General features: G+C 43.1%; 1 protein-coding gene across 3 annotated transcripts; it reads left to right on the forward strand.

Annotated features, from left to right (window-relative positions):
• Nucleotides 1-3,389: 3,389 nt before the first annotated feature.
• LOC121577648 (transmembrane and coiled-coil domains protein 2-like) lies at nucleotides 3,390-8,615 on the forward strand. Of its 3 annotated transcripts, none has more exons than XM_041891410.2 (5): nucleotides 3,390-3,632; nucleotides 5,157-5,576; nucleotides 6,740-7,353; nucleotides 7,766-7,901; nucleotides 8,062-8,615. In XM_041891410.2, exons 1-5 carry the CDS (start codon nucleotides 3,615-3,617, stop codon nucleotides 8,359-8,361), a joined length of 1,488 nt encoding a protein of 495 aa, XP_041747344.1. In that variant the 5' UTR covers nucleotides 3,390-3,614; the 3' UTR covers nucleotides 8,362-8,615. The 3 variants fall into 3 exon arrangements, with proteins under 3 accessions (XP_041747344.1, XP_041747346.1, XP_041747345.1); XM_041891412.2 differs by having other exon boundaries at nucleotides 6,758-7,353; XM_041891411.2 differs by having other exon boundaries at nucleotides 3,539-3,794.
• The last annotated feature ends 3,492 nt before the right edge of the window (nucleotides 8,616-12,107 follow it).

Raw genomic sequence — 12,107 nt, forward strand, 5'->3', positions numbered from 1 at the left:
GGCTTTTTCACTTGTGGGATCGTCTTGAGACCAGCCACCCAGACAGCTGATGAAACTGTGGGTTTGCAGAACCGAAAAGTTCTAAAAAAACTGTCAGAAACCTTCTCAGGCAAGCTCATCTGCATGCTCATCGTCCTTACCAGGATCTTGACCTGACTGCAGTTCGGCGTCGTAACCGACTTCAGTGGGCAAATGCTCACCTTCAATAGCCACTGGCACACTGGAGAAGTGTACTTTTTTAAAAAGGCGTCTGTGACCAACAGATGCATATCTGTATTCCCAGTCATGTGAAATCCATAGATTAGGGCCTAATTAATTTATTTCAATTGACTGATTTCCTTATATGAACTGTAACTCAGTAAAATCTTTGAAATTGTTGCATGTTGCGTTTATATATTTTTGTTCAGTGTATAAAGGATGAAGACGGGGCCAAGCTTATGTTTGATTACATTTCCTAGTACCTCTACACATTATACACCATTACCACATCATGAACTCTCTTTTTAATCATGTTCATCATATTCCGCAAACTGAAAGTTAGCTCATCAAATATAAATTATTGCATAATCAATCATAATTGTAAACAAAGACTAATAAATTAAATCATTAGTATTTTTTTATTGATAGCATAGTGATTATAATTTGTAATATGCCATTTAGCAGACGCTTTTATCCTAAGCGACTTACAGTCATGCGTGCATACATTTTTGAGTATGGGTGGTCCCGGGGATCAAACCCACTACCCTGGCGTTACAAGCTCCGTGCTCTACCAGCTGAGCTACAGAGGACCACAAATTACAAATACTATCATCATGTAGACAGCTAGAATAAAAATATGATTTTTTGTTACTGTTATTAATGGTTGACAGAGCCCATTGTGGTTGTCAGAGGCCTCACCTCGGTCACTCCTTTACTCCTGTGCCCCCTTTCACATTGGAAACAGAAGATGACCACTGAAAGTAGTGACAACATCGTGATCATCAAAGGCAACTGCTCCGCTCCTGAGTTGAACATACACCTTCTCCCCAACCTCTAGCTGCAGGGAGACTGAGTTGGACATGTTGGTGTAATAATCATTGGATGAGTTGTGGAAAGCAGAGACGACCTTCTGGGAGTTCTGGTACATGCTTCAAATCATATGATGTGTTCCACGGCCAAATCCAGTAATTGCAAAGTGGTAGACTCCTTTAACCTTTGCAGTGAACACACCTAAATATAGGCATTAAGATATTAGTGATATAGGTGATGAGACAGTGTGAGATGGAACAGAGTAAATAGGCATTTCAGCGTCATAGATTTAGCAGGTGGTAACTTGTGGAATAGACACCAGCTGGAATACGGTTTTAACCAATCAGCATCCAGGATTAGACCCACCCCTTGTATAACATGTACTTTATACTTTAGATGACTATGTACAGTGCATGCCCACTGTGACAACTTATCACGTGCATCATTTTACATATATTTGACACACATACTATACATACCAATAGATGAATCAAAAGCCCCACAGATGTTGGTGTAGACTCGTTTGAAGACCACAGTGGTGTGATTGCCATAAGGCCCTATGGTGCTCCCCAGTGCAGAAGAGAACACCACCGCTGACCTCTCAGTGGACACAGGGCAGGGACCCTTACCAAAAAGTACGAAATAGCAATACATTCGAGTTACTTCAATAAAATAAAATAAACAGAATGGTTATCAACATTTTGCTTTGTGCATTACAGTACCTGACATTTATTTCTTCAGCCCTGCTACCAAGCCCTCACTGACTTTCAGCCTGGCCTCCATGGCTATAATGACAGAAAGAGTGTTTAAGGATATTTATTAAATAAAACCAACCAATGACAACAGTAGTTGATTTGATCTCTTACTGTACCTTCATTATCTATGGTGAGTTTCTCCACCATACCCTTGGTGGCTCTCAACTTGGCATCTGTGTTTCTCAGCTCCAAGCGTTGCTCCACTACCATGTCTCTGACAGCCAGGAGTTCAGTCCAGATGTTGGGAGGGCAGCTGTTCTTTTCATCCGTTGTATTTGCAGGAGCTGCAACAGCAATGGCCTCCTGCTTTGTGTTGCTCATGGTTCTAATATTGTGTCTCAAAATGTATATTCTTGTTGTGTGTGGTGCTCTTATGCCTCTGCTCTGCGCCTCACTTCTGATCAATGATTAACTTGGAACTAGGAATGGTGATGTGGACTAATACTTCTACGGAACCCAGGTGTATCTAGATTGGGCAAAACCAATCATCTATAATTCGATTCTGTGGTAAGTTCAAAAGCTTTATGGTAGTTATCACATCCACAATCCATCATATTTTCAAGATATTGCTCGTATAGAGCGGTCAGTGGCTGTGATAAACAAAGCTTGGGCCACCACAGTTGAAGTGTGTGATGGACTGTGCCAAACTCCAACAGATCTTAACAACTCTTTATCTTAAAATATTTATTCACCTACTTGGTAAGGGAGAGGGTGGAGTACATATTCTTCTATAGTAATATACCATGATGAAATTGTATTGTTAACTCCTACTTCCTCCCTGTAAGATCATAACTTTGTGTACTCTGTAACTATAACGAAACTCTTGACAGTTTGCAAATAGTTATATCGCTCTTGAAACGTAATTTTGTTTTGTGTGGATTGTCATGATTGCTGATATCTGTGATGTGACCCTCCAGTATGTGTACATTGTATATTATTGAAAATAAATACAAATGTTGATCAGAAAAAGATTTATGGTGCTTATTCATAAATAACCCTCAATAAAAATTCCTTCTGTCATAAATACAGCTGAGCATGTAAGCATGGCTGTGTGAGATATTGTATCTGTGGATCCAACCCCCCTTTTTCCAAACCCTTCAGTTTAGGAAGTCTGAGGAGAGCTCCTGGCAACCCCCGAAATCCCTACAGACCCCACAACCTCCCAACACATTAGAGAGAACCAAGAGAGAAATAAATAAATATATAATAAATAAGGGCATCAAATATGAACCCGTCCATCACAAAGAGACTATTATTAGTTCTCTGTTTTTGAAACCCTCACCAAGCATTCCTATAACCAGTGTGTGTAGGCCTATTTCTATGTAACTTTTTTTTAAACATTTTGTATCTGCCTTTATAATGCTGCACCGTGGGACAGAGAAGATAGGGCACTCCTTTTTAAGTCTGGCCGTAGCTCCACATTCTTTGTAAACCACTGCAGCAGCCCTCCATAAACATGCGTGAGGCGGTGTATATTCAGGGTTTAAGGGATGAAAGCGCTGCAATAGGCCCTGACACAAGCCCTGCTGTACTACCATCCCCCCTCCCTCCCCCTCTCCGCTTCCCTGGCTTCAGCACACACAGGCACCTGCACGCGTGCGCTAAACTCTCCCCATCCCCCCTCCCTTCTCCCTCCATCATCTGTGCCTCAGCTCACACAGCCGTGATAGAGCAGGACGGCTAGTGTTTGCACTCAGACAGCGAGAAGGGGAAAGAGAGAGAGGGAGACAGAGCGAGCGTAAGATACAAAGGGGGAGAAAGAGAGCAACAGCAGAGACAACGAGAGAGAGAGAGAGAGAGAGAGAGAGATGGAGGAGGACAGGGAGGCTGCAGACATCTTTGTTATCAACAATGGAGCATGAAGCTCTGGTAAGGCAATAGGCAGATATTGGGTAGGGGACAGACATTGAGGAAAGGGGGTCTCGTGTGACCACAGGGGGGAGGGAGGAGGAGAAGGAGGAAGTGGAGGAGAAGGATGGGCCTCGAACACAGACCTGCAGTGGCACAGCCAATCCTGGATTAAACAGTATGGTAACGTTCCCAAATTAATCTATCACTGCACTGGTTTTGTCTCATCATCCTCTAGTGTTTACACCCATTCTCGTTGGCACCCATCACTCATTTCACCCATGTCGCAGTGCATGTCTCCTCCTCACATGTGAAGACCCTTTTTTTTTAATGCCATAGCCGTCTGTTATGATCATCTCCCTGCTTCTGCTCTTGTCTCCAGGAGCCTCACCCACCGTGGATCTAACCCTGTGTTTTCACACACACTGTTGGATCTGAGCATCGGCCATTGCTGTCTCTGTGTCTCTGTGTGTGTGTTGTTTTTGTTGTATTTTTTCCCATCCATCCAGAGAGGAAGGAACATTGTGTATTTCTTCCCTTTATCCAGTCTGTAACAAAATAAGCTTTCCATTTGCTCTCATTGAAATAAAATGAATAGGTGAATAGCCTGGTATTGTAGTGCCTGCAGTCATTCGTCCATTAAAATCACATGCCTCCGTTTCAATGCAGCTACCTGATTGTAACCTACTTTCTAAAATTATCGCCTGCTTGTCAGTGGATCTGTTGGAAAATAGTGCTAGGCACTGGGGCTCCTCTGAGACCTCTTTTACATGCTAATACAATTCTAATAAAGCCTTAGTGGCCTGACTAGATGAATTAGGGCAGCGCTTGCTGAGAGATGTGTGGTGTCAGTTGTCTGCCCTGGTTCCTGTCTGCTGGGGTTGGTGACAGTAGTGTTGTGATGTCTGCCCAGGAGACGGGGTAATAATTCAAACATAACAAATTCCCACTCTCAGAAACAACTACATGGTTTTTATCCTATATTAACAGTCCACAGATGGTTGTGTCTTTCAGTGAGATGTTAAGAGTTCACACTGAGGGAGATTAGACCTCCATTGTTTGTCGAGCTGCCTGCCACGTTGCAGGGTAGAAGTGGCAGGGTACCCCCCCATGTTTATGTCATGCAGTATCACACCACTAGATCATACATCACACAAGTTTAAAAGGGATAGAATGATACATTGACAGTGCATCATTGTTTTAGGCCTAACCATTATCATCACCATCACCATCATCAGTGCAATGTGTTAAGGTGTTCATGTGCCAAAATAGTTTTTCACAGTTTAGCAGTATGCACTGTGAAAACACTTGATATAATATCTGTTTATTAAGGCTTAACAGTAATCTGTCTGGGTCTTATGCCAAGGATCTGGGGGAAAGTCAGTGAAAAGAGAATAATCACCAGATCTGTCATTGCGATGGGTGTTCTGCTTTAAAGATCATTTTTACCTTGCGATGCTGACTTCACATCAATCATGGCAACCACTTTCTCTCTATCTGCGCACTCTGTCACCCCTGCCTCCCCCATCCCCTTTCCCTGCTTAGCTGGATAAAAGTGAAGTGACAACATTGGGCCTGCCCCCCTCAGCCAGCCATGGCGGTTCTGACGGTAACATCAGCTTGGATGGGACCGGGGTGGGTGCGGGGGCGGGGGCCGGGGCTGTGGCTGGGTTGGGGGCTGTGGCTGGAGGGGCTGAAGGGGTCACCGAGCCTCAGCGAACGCGGGTCGCTCTGGAGCACCTGCAGCAGAAGATCCTGAAGATCACTGAGCAGATTCGGATAGAACAGGAGGCACGAGATGACAATGTAGCCGAGTACTTGAAGCTGGCCCACAACGCAGACAAGCAGCAGGCCTCGCGCATCAAACAGGTGTTTGAGAAGAAGAACCAGAAGTCTGCACAGACCATCACCCACCTGCACAAGAAGCTAGAGCATTACCACAAGAAATTGAAGGAGATAGAGCAGGTGAGTGAGTGAGTGTGTGTGTGTGTGTGTGTGTGTGTGTGTGTGTGTGTGTGTGTGTGTGTGTGTGGTGGTTCCTGCCACACTCACTGGTTCCATCTCATGACTGATGATGACTCCTCTCCATGGCTCAGCTGTTCCTAAGGGACATTTGTAATGTAATGTGTTTGTCTCACTTGAATGTTTTACCCTGACTGCTGCTTTCTGAGGTGATGCACAGGAGGTTGGTGGCACCTTAATTGGGGAGAACGGGCTCGTGGTAATGACTGGAGCGTAATCAGTGGAATGGTATCAAATACATCAAACACATTGTTTCCAGGTGTTTCATGCCATTCCATTTGCGCCGTTCCGGCCATTATTATGAGCCGTTCTCAGCAGCCTCCACTGAGGTGATGATACATGTTGTCACTTTCTAAGTAGGGTTGGGCGGTATCCACATTACCTTACGAATTAAATACAGAAATCATCCCTGTATGATGTATGATGCATTTTGCATCGTATGATGCAAAATGCATCATACAGGGATGATTTCTGTATTTTTAAAGTTACATATCTTAAAAATGTGAGTGCTGAGAAGCAAAACATTTTGGGACTATGTCAACAATGAACTAATGAAACAAATACCAAAATATCGTTTTTGGGTGGAATTTCCCTTTAACAACGGGCTGTTGAAAATACCTATTTCAATACCTGGGTTTGTAGAACATAACATGAGATGTCACTCACTCACTATCTAACGATTGGTTGTTGTTGTAGAAAAGCAAATAAGAATGATTAGCTTTATCTTTCAACCAATACACATATTTTATTTTAAAAGTACAAATATTAACATTTTAAAGAAACTGTTTCCACAGTATTGGAAATCATGTCTCGGTAATTCCTCGGTATACGGTATTATCATAAACCTGCCCAACCCTATTCCTAGGTAGATTATCTGAGTGTTCTGTTCAGACTATTCCCTCTTATTGATGAAGCATGTGTTTGTATTATCCTATCCCCCTCCTCTGTTGTGTCACCTCCACCATTCCACTTTTATTTCCATCTCTCTCTCACCACTTCTCCATCCATGTATCTGCTACTTCTTCACACCCTGTCAATCTATCCCATTTATTTTTGTTTCTCCCTGTCATCTTCCATCCCCCCTCCTCCTTCAACCCTCCTTATAGAATGGTCCTGCCCGTCAGCCTAAGGATGTGCTGCGGGACATGCAGCAGGGGCTGAAGGACATGGGGGCCAATGTACGAGCCGGGTTCCATGGCTTTGGCGGGGGTATGGTGGATGGGGTCAAAGGAGGGGTGGAAGGGGTCAAAGGAGCTGTGGTGTCTAAGCCACGGGAGTTTGCCAGCTTGATCCGCAACAAATTTGGCAGTGCAGACAACATCTCCCACCTCATAGAGGACGGGGTGGGAGGGCACTCGGAGGACGCGCCCGCTCAACGAGCCCTGAGTGGCAGTGCCACCCTGGTCTCCAGCCCCAAGTACGGCAGCGACGACGAGTGCTCCAGTGCCACCTCTGGCTCAGCAGCAGGCAGTCACTCAGGCGGGGCCGGGGTAGGAGGTGGGATGTCGGGGCAGGGGCAGGCTGGTCTGGGGAGCCCCAGACTGGATGGGCACCACCACCACCACCATCACATTCACAGCTCCTGGGACGCCTTGCTGGAAGGCCTGCAGGAGATCAAGGCCAGCCAGGCCCACATGGAGGACGCCATCGAGGACATGAAGAGTCAGCTGCAGAGTGACTACTCCTACATGAACCAGTGCCTGCAGGAGGAGAGATACAGGTGCAGACCAACACCTAGGCCAATACACAGAGCATGGAATGAAAGTTGGTAGTATACATCGATCTCACACTAACTGCTGAAACAAGCTGCTTTGCTTTTAGCTTATTTCAGTACAACAGTGTAAATCGTGTTCAGTGTTTTCACTCTACATGATTTATGCTGAATGATATTTATGAGGATAATTAAAAAGGTCAAGGAAACTGTTACAACAGGTTTTGTACATTTCAAGTTTTGTCAAGATCAGAAGTAGTTGTTTTAATGTATCAAACCAATCCTTAAATTAAACGGAGTGATGCCTTGAAAACTCCATAAATATGTAAAATCTTTCTCTAATTCATTGAATTAGTCTTTACGGCGCTGGTCTAAATTCTACCGACTCTACCTCATACATTTTTTCTCTCTCTCTGTTTAGGTATGAGAGACTGGAAGAGCAGCTGAATGACTTGACAGAGCTGCACCAAAACGAGATGACTAATCTGAAACAGGAGCTGGCCAGCATGGAGGAGAAAGTGGCCTACCAGTCCTATGAGAGAGCCAGAGACATACAGGTAGAGAGATAGAGACCTGGATTTACAGTATATGATACTTTTCCTGTAGATAACCACACAAGTATGACTCCAGAAATGAGCCTTGTTCCCCTAATTCAGTTGTAACATTGCGTTTTCCTGTGTTTATAATTTGTACCTGTGTGTGTATTTATACATGCAGGAAGCGGTGGAGTCGTGCCTGACCCGCATCACTAAGTTGGAGCTACAGCAGCAGCAGCAGCAGGTGGTGCAGTTGGAGGGTGTGGAGAACGCCAACGCCCGCGCCCTGCTGGGCAAACTCATCAACATCATCCTGGCACTCATGGCCGTAGTGCTGGTCTTTGTCTCCACCCTGGCAAACTTTATCACCCCACTCATGAAGACCCGAGCGCGGGTGGCCACCACCATCATGCTGGCCCTGTTTCTGTTCATCCTTTGGAAGCACTGGGACTTCCTGGAGCTGTGGCTACTGCCCAGCTGAGCTCCTTACAGCCAATCACCCACGCCCTTGTGTCTGAGTGACCAGGATGTGGACAGAGGGACCAGAGTGATACACTGAGCTGCCCTAGACACACTAACAGTCTGAAATTGTGAATACAAAACTCCGATATTTCTGAATGAGAACCAGCGCACTTTTTTCATAGGGTTTATGCTTGGAGAGCCATACTTAGGAGGGTTGAAAGGTCAAAAAATTTCTTTACAAAGCAACCGACGAAGACTCCCTTTGGATGGGGGGAGCGGCATTTCTGGTTGACTGATGGTCGAGAGAGAGACTTTTTAGGAAGAGTTTGGGGCGTTTTTGGTGATTACCATGACAAGGAACCTAAGGAACTATCTGCCTGGTCGCTTGGCAACTCAAGCATTTGCTCTTTCTCATGACCAATCTAGTGGCGTCAACTCACCATCGTACTGTAGTCACTATGACTTAATTACAATTCGAGAATTCATGTTGAAATTCTTTGACACTTTTTTCTAATAATTTTAGTATAGGCCTACACTTAAAAGTGATAATGGATAGAAGAACAAATTATACTTTGTCTTTGCTAAACCATGTTTGCTGTTACCTTTGTGTTGAGCCAATATTTGGAGAACATGGCCAAGCAAAAGGATTGCTTTTTTGCTCAATGTTAGGGTATGTACTACTCATGCATGTCCTCAGGTGCATTTATACCTGTGTGATGCACTTGGCATGAGTAACATTCCAACACCAACATAAATACTATTTGGACTTACAAGCATTCTGTTGTCTGTAGACAGTTTCTACCTAAATGTTTTTTTAAACTTTCATCTCCATATTATTTCTAAAACAGTCAACTCAATCACTTCTGGTGTTTAAAACTACACCTTTTTTGGTGTATCAGTCCTTTTAGTGTCTTATGTGTGATGTAAAGAAGAATTTGAGGGCCAGAAAGTAATCTGGTGAGATGGATCATCAAAACTACTAAATTATCTATAATCTATTCTGAGCATCAATGCTATTTCATAACCACTGTTGTTGTAGAGCAGCTAAGAATATATGTAGCGTCAGCCTCACAGGCATGTTTGACCATTGCTTCCATATTTCTATCCAGTTTGCTAAATCCATCACAACTCTGTTGCATTCTTAATAAATACATTCTTAAACTATATGCTAATGTTGCATGATATTGGAAAGTAGGATATTTTGCATGCAACTGTGTATATCTAACAGTATTGACTATGGAGTATAATAATAATATGGTAAGTAATCTGTGATAATCTGTGATAGTTGGGTCTTCACTATGAAAAAATGCCTACAAATTTCAAATACAGTTCCACAACCTATAAATTCCCAATGTAATTCCAGCCTGGTTCAAGCTAAAGGTTGTTTTTATATCAAGTTATGACATATCTTGTGTCCATCATTTCAGTCAGGGCGGCCTAAAATATGTGTTTACAGATGTGCAGTGAATAGCCTCTAAAAATGTATTCAGTTCCAGCTCAGCTGAATATTCACCCACTAATCCTGTGGATTACAGCATTATTTACACTTAACTGCCCCCCTCTCACTTTTATTCACTGGCTCAGTACAACTGTTAATCCTCATATGTGATTGGGTGAGAGGTAAACAACTCTGCACAACTGAATCTCAAATGTTTGAAAGAATACACGTTTAGGTTGGTTCTGTTGCCAAAATGTAATAGTTTACTATTCTGACCAACAGTACTAAATAAACTATGGAACTCTCAAAGGCTAAGACTGAGCCCTACAAAAATTAAGAGTTGTCAAGGTTTTGTCAGATGCAGTAAAGAGGCAAATAGGTTTTTAGTGAAGATTTCTTTGGAAAGGCCTCAACCATCAGACAGACCCTGACATAGGCTAAAACACACTGAGTGTACAAAACATTAGTATTGAGTTACACCCACTTTTGCCCTCAGAACAGCCTCAATTCATTGAGGCATGGACTCTACAAGGAGTCGAAAGCGTTCCACAGGGATGCTGGCCCATGTTGACTCCAATGCTTCCCACAGTTGTGTCAAGTTACCTGGGAAACTGTTGAGCGTGAAAAACCCCAGCAGAGTTGCAGTTCTTGACACACTCAAACCAGTGCACCTGGCATCAACTACCATACCCCATTCAAAGGCACTTAAATCTTTTGTCTTGCCCATTCACCCTCTGAATGGCACACATGCACAATCCTTCTCTCAATTGTCTCAAGGCATAAAAATCATTCTTTAACCTGTCTCCTCCCCTTCATCTACACTGATTAAAGTGGATTTAACAGGTGACATCAATAAGGGATCATAGCTTTCACATGGATTCACCTGGTCAGTCTGTCATGGAAAGAGCAGGTGTGCCTAATGTTTTGTACACTCAATATATGTACACTCACAATCACATAGGTAAGTTTCATCAGCACAAAGGCACCTCCTAGTGGAAAATATGGATATTGTTTTATTTTGTGACCACTAAATGGAAGTCTTCACTGCGCCAAAATCAAGAACTTGACTAAACATGAAAAATGAGTGTTGGCATTGTCACCGTTCTCTCGAGACACACAATAAACTAATATTGTGAGAAACACAGACATAGTTTCAATCCTTAAGAGTCCATGCGTCAATCTAAGTAACATAATAAAAAAAATCCCCATCAAAATCATTCAGTGTAAACTAGAGATCTGTTTTTTTGCATGGGCTGCGTCTCAATCCACTGCATCCGCCTACGTCAGCCTTACGCATCTGTGGTGGAAGGTGGCCGAGCTACAACGGTGTTTGTCAGACCATGAGACATCCCTAAAATCGGTCTTCTCACGAAAACTAATATATGAGACTCATGAACATGATGGTGTTCTCCGTTTTGCTCTACAACTCCCACAAGCCCCACTGGACTCGTCTGAAGTCGGTACTGCTGATGTGCCAACTTCTGTCTGTAGCATCCGAACCGTTTGGGCTACAAACTAATATGACCCCACAATGTCACGGACTCATCTGAAGGTATGGCAGTATGGAGGTAGTTTTGTGCCAATAAATATAAGGGGTTAAATGTGTCCAAAAAAACGAAAATATTTCCTGAGCTTTCTTATATCCCCTAGATATAGGAGACACTTCAAAACCTTTTTCCTTATGATTTTGTTTTTGACTGTCTTTTTTGCCATTTATTCAATGCCTTTCTCTGGGCTATAGTACTGTAGTAAAGGCCAAATTCAATATTTTTGGATACCTAAAAGGGTCCTTAAAATTCTAAATCAAATAGCTAAATGATCCATGGTATAACCATCTTAAAACAATTCCATATGTTAGCTTAGCAGAACCACCCCCCCCCCACCCCCACAGTTTAGAGGTTAAGACAGTCCATCAATGTAAGAGGGTACAGCAGGTAGTACATTTTAACATTTTAGTCATTTAGCAGACGCTCTTATCCAGAGCGACTTACAGTTAGTGAGTGCATACATTTTTCATACTGGCCCCCCGTGGGAATCGAACCCACAACCATGAAGTAGTACATTAACAAAATATATGCAAGTAACACACAAAAATGTATGTGATTTCTTGTTTTTTTTAATCAGTATTGTCCGGCAAACCCCATTTGACTATTACATTGATAACAGGTGCTTTTACAATACAGGACTGAACTCAAGAGATTATGATGGTCCAATGGAAAGGCCATAGTTGACCTCACAAATTAAGACATTCATCGTCATTAGATTTTCCATTTTTACAGTTCACAAATGAATTTTGAATTTGATTCATATCAAGACCAGCAGTACAA

This window comes from Coregonus clupeaformis, chromosome 12, assembly GCF_020615455.1.
Source record: "Coregonus clupeaformis isolate EN_2021a chromosome 12, ASM2061545v1, whole genome shotgun sequence".
NCBI classification, from domain to species: domain Eukaryota; kingdom Metazoa; phylum Chordata; class Actinopteri; order Salmoniformes; family Salmonidae; genus Coregonus; species Coregonus clupeaformis.

Bases quoted from the DNA above. Each gene is read 5' to 3' on its own strand.
- LOC121577648 (XM_041891410.2), top strand. The intron at 7,354-7,765 runs GTGCAGACCAAC...CTCTCTGTTTAG, and splicing joins CTGCAGGAGGAGAGATACAG to GTATGAGAGACTGGAAGAGC. The intron at 7,902-8,061 runs GTAGAGAGATAG...TTATACATGCAG, and splicing joins AGAGAGCCAGAGACATACAG to GAAGCGGTGGAGTCGTGCCT.